Raw genomic sequence first — 4015 nt, 5'->3', positions numbered from 1 at the left:
ATTGGGATTGTGGGTGACATGAAATGTGGATTTGTACTAATGCACACAACCCTTGTGGGAGTTGCAGAAAGTATTTGTTTTTTCCCTGAATTTTTATTGGACATTAATAATTGTGTGTCTAAATCTACAGAGGCTCAAAAGAGAGTGGGCTCAGTAACATGCTTCTAAAAAACTTTGTGGTTTGTTTGACTCTCACCACCACTTCCTTTACTGAGAACAGACTATATATTCAACACTGAGAGATGAAAAATGCAGTTGAGAAAAGAGACCTGGACTTAAAACAGACTGTTTGCAGTCCCAGTGTTTAAGTGTTTGTACAGAAGAGAAATGGAGATGAGTGAAGAAGATTGTGCAGAGACAAGAATTTCAGCAGACAACAAATCAGTTGTCTTAAAGGGAAAAGAGAATTCATATGAAGATATGACTGGAAACAATAAGAGAACTTCAGGTACACACACACACACACACACACACACAGATCCCCCCACACACATGGTAGGATACGTTTGTTGTAGCTTTCAGTAAAAATGAATCATCACTTAAGTTATGAAGATAATCTCATGACTGTGTTACTCTCTAGCTTCCAAAACAGACAATACAAGGACCAAATGCCACGGACTGACTGCAGTGTGTTTGCTGCTGCTGTGTGTTCTCCTGCTGTTTGCCGTCACAGTGCTGTGGATCAAATACAACATCCTGAATACAGAAAACAACAAGCTACAGACCAGTTACAACACCCTGACCAAAGAGAATGACCAGTTACAGCAGGAGAGATCTGCACTGCACAGTGTGCTGTTGAAATTTGGTAAGAGAATGTTATAGACTCGCATTTACACTCACATCTGAAGCCCTATGTAAATGATTATGGTACCAAAATCAATTCATTCAGGTAAATAGTTCATTAATTAAATGATCAATATATGAATTGAGAGTTTTCAGAAAAAAAGGTTGAGCTGAGATGAGAGCAGACAGGACTGTAGAAAGAGGAGTAGATTTGGTGGTCATAAACAGCACTGAGGAACATGTGAGAGAGAGAGAGAGAGAGAGAGAGAGAGAGAGAGAGAGAGAGATTATAAGAGAGAATGTATAATATGTAAATCACAAAATTTCTGAATCATTGTTAAAAATCATTGTTATTGAATGTTTACATCAATATTTGTGTAAATATTCTATACAAGGATGGAGATTTTTCAACACGAGTGTTTACAACATTTCTACTGAAAAGAAGAGCTGGACTGAAAGCAGACAGGACTGCATAAAGAAAGGAGCAGATCTGCTGATCATAAACAGCAGAGAGGAACAGGTGAGAGAGAGAGAGAGAGAATAAATAAGTATTTAAGCAATTTATTTTATTTTTTTATTTTTTTTTTACAATTACAGGAGTTCATCAGTAAATATTTTGGCAGTATTGAAGCTTGGATTGGTCTGACTGACAGAGATACTGAGGGGAAATTTAAATGGGTGGACGGTTCACCACTGAACACTGAGTAAGCCATCACTGAACTTAAATTTACTTATGATGCATTTTTCTCTCAGTGTGAAGCTTTAAGTGTAAAATAACAGGCATTATGACTCTCTGTGTGGGTTTTCAGGTTCTGGTGGGATGGAGAACCAAATGATTTTGAACAGAAAGAGGACTGTGTTATAACAGGCTATGCAAAGGCTGAGTCTAACATGTCGACCTGGGCTGATTATCCCTGTGACTTCCCTGTAGTTGGCATTTGTGAGATGAAAGCTAACCTCACTAAGGTCAATGGCTGAAATTGAAACGTAATTTCTTAAAATGATAATAATACTTTGCATTGTTTACTGTGGTATTAACAGTGCTAACAATAGGGCACTAAATATTGCACACTCTTGTCCCTCTGACTATTTTTTTTTACACATTTGAGGCCATTCTGTTATGTTTAGCTAGTGGCTCATGCAAAATAGTAATTTAAGTAAACTCTAGCCTCTGCATACTAGGACCACCTACCTCACACACGCATACACACCTGCACACTCATACACACACGTGTGCACACACACACATGCACACACGCACATGCACACTCATGCACACATACATATACCCATACACACACATTCACACAGACTGTAATGAGCTCGTTAATGTTATTGAAGCCCTTCACCTGTCAGTAGTTTTAATGTTAGTGTCTAGATCCTTTCAGAAAGTATTCACCCCCCCTCTTTTTTTTTTTTTACATTTTATTATTAAGCTGCAGCCTTATGCTAAAATGCTTTCATTTTTTTCCACATCTATCTACATTCAATACCAATGACAAAAAAGGATTTTTGATAACATTTTTTAAAAAAGAAAAAAAAAAATCTGCCCCCTAACTCTGCACCTTTGGCAGCGATTACACCCTCAAGTCTTTTTGGGTCTTTCTGAACACTTAGGAACAGGTTTTTAGCTAAAAATATCTTTTCTTTTATTCGGACCAGTGTGCCAGTCTCTGTCTCTGAAAAACATCCCCACAGCATGATGCTACCACCACCATGCTTGGGATGGTATATCTCATATTCTAGCTTATGCAAAAAAAGGGTAGTAAAGCCTGCTGATGAGGCATATCAGACGGCTGCATGACTTCCCCAACTTGAGATGAGTGGTAATTATGGCAAGACAAAGTTCGGTTAGGCTTAGATGTTAAAATGTCCGCTTTGAGGAACTCACTCAGCTGTGAGAAAAAAATGATTGTGGTTTACCATTGTTTCCTAAGGTAATGAACTGGGATGTACACAAAGATGCACACAAATATCAAAGAAATATGCGTCAGTTGCTTCTTTAGAAAAGCTTTTCATCTAAATGTTTGCAACATTGTACATTATCGTTATTGTATTTCAAATAAATTAACAAAAACAATATATCTGAATGTTTTTTTTTTTTAATGAAGTGAAGTCATGTTCTTGTATTTCCTCCATTTTATAGTATTCTGATATTCGTTTCTCTCTGTTTTATTCATGCCAAGCTAAACCAGTCCAAACCTTGTCACCTCGTGTGTGTGGGTTATGTAGATTTATATTTTTCCATATGCACACCATACATGGAGCCTAGCCCAGGGGACTCAGGGCACATGTTTAGGGACACCCTAGAGGGGTGCCAATGCTTCACAGGGCACAGTCACTCACACACACACACACACACACACACACACGCAAAGTCACTCAGATCCTTACCTTTGCCCATTTTTTACTGCTTCCAACACATCAGCTTTAATAACTCACTGTTCATTACCTACATAATATATACCACGCCACTGTAATGAGCTCATCAATGTTACTGTAGCTCTTCACCTGTCAATAGTTTTAATATTAGTGTCTAGATCCTTTCAGAAATTATGCGTAATGAAAATGAAAAAAAAAAAAAAAAGATTTGCAAATTTATTAAAAAGAATAAAAAAATCAGATCCCTATCTTTGCACTTTTGCAACGATTAGCAATTACAGCCACCAAAGAGGTTTTTTTTGGGGTCTTTCTGAACACTCAGGAACAGGTTTTTAGCGAAGGATCTCTCTGAATTTTGCTTTATTCAGCTTTTCTTCTAATTTGGAACAGTGTTGCCAGTCTCTGTCGCTGAAAAACATCCCCACAGCATGATACTACCACCACCATGCTTGGGATGGTATATCTCATATCCTAGCCTGTGAAAAAATGGGTTGTAAAGCCTGCTGATGAGGCGTATCAGATGGCAGCGTGACTTCCAATAAACACTCAACTTGAGATGAGTGATAATGATAGCAAGACTTAGTTCGGGAAAGCTTAGATGTGAAAAGGTCCACTTTGAGGAATTCACACAGCTGTGAAAAAATTAGACATGATAAATTAGTTAATCAAGTTGTGACAGGCCCTTTAACCACTCTTTTCTTTTTCTTCCTTTTCCTCAGAGATCCTGGAGACGAAAACAGAGAGAGAAAGAGAGACAGAGTGAAAGAACTCCATAAATTGTCAGTTGTGGTTATTGAGGTTTAGCATTGTTTCCGAAGGTAATTAACTGGGACGTACACACAGATGCACA

General features: G+C 37.9%; 1 protein-coding gene across 1 annotated transcript; it reads left to right on the top strand.

Annotated features, from left to right (window-relative positions):
* The first annotated feature begins 267 nt into the window (after positions 1-267).
* On the top strand, positions 268-4015 carry LOC131349247 (C-type lectin domain family 4 member A-like). The gene is made up of 6 exons (XM_058384777.1): positions 268-448; positions 581-805; positions 1179-1303; positions 1381-1487; positions 1593-1749; positions 3885-4015. The coding sequence occupies exons 1-6, from the start codon at positions 328-330 to the stop codon at positions 3939-3941; spliced, it is 792 nt and encodes a 263-aa protein (XP_058240760.1). The 5' UTR covers positions 268-327; the 3' UTR covers positions 3942-4015.

Source organism: Hemibagrus wyckioides, linkage group LG29 (assembly GCF_019097595.1).
Source record: "Hemibagrus wyckioides isolate EC202008001 linkage group LG29, SWU_Hwy_1.0, whole genome shotgun sequence".
In the NCBI taxonomy this organism is placed as follows: Eukaryota; Metazoa; Chordata; class Actinopteri; order Siluriformes; family Bagridae; genus Hemibagrus; species Hemibagrus wyckioides.
This window is presented reverse-complemented; position numbering and strand designations above follow the sequence as displayed.

Coding starts and splice junctions, on each gene's coding strand:
- LOC131349247 (XM_058384777.1), top strand. CDS start 328: ATGGAGATGAGTGAAGAAGATTGTGCAGAGACAAGAATTTCAGCAGAC. Junction 806..1,178: donor CAGTGTGCTGTTGAAATTTG/GTAAGAGAATGT, acceptor ATTCTATACAAG/GATGGAGATTTTTCAACACG. Junction 1,750..3,884: donor TGAAAGCTAACCTCACTAAG/GTCAATGGCTGA, acceptor CCTTTTCCTCAG/AGATCCTGGAGACGAAAACA.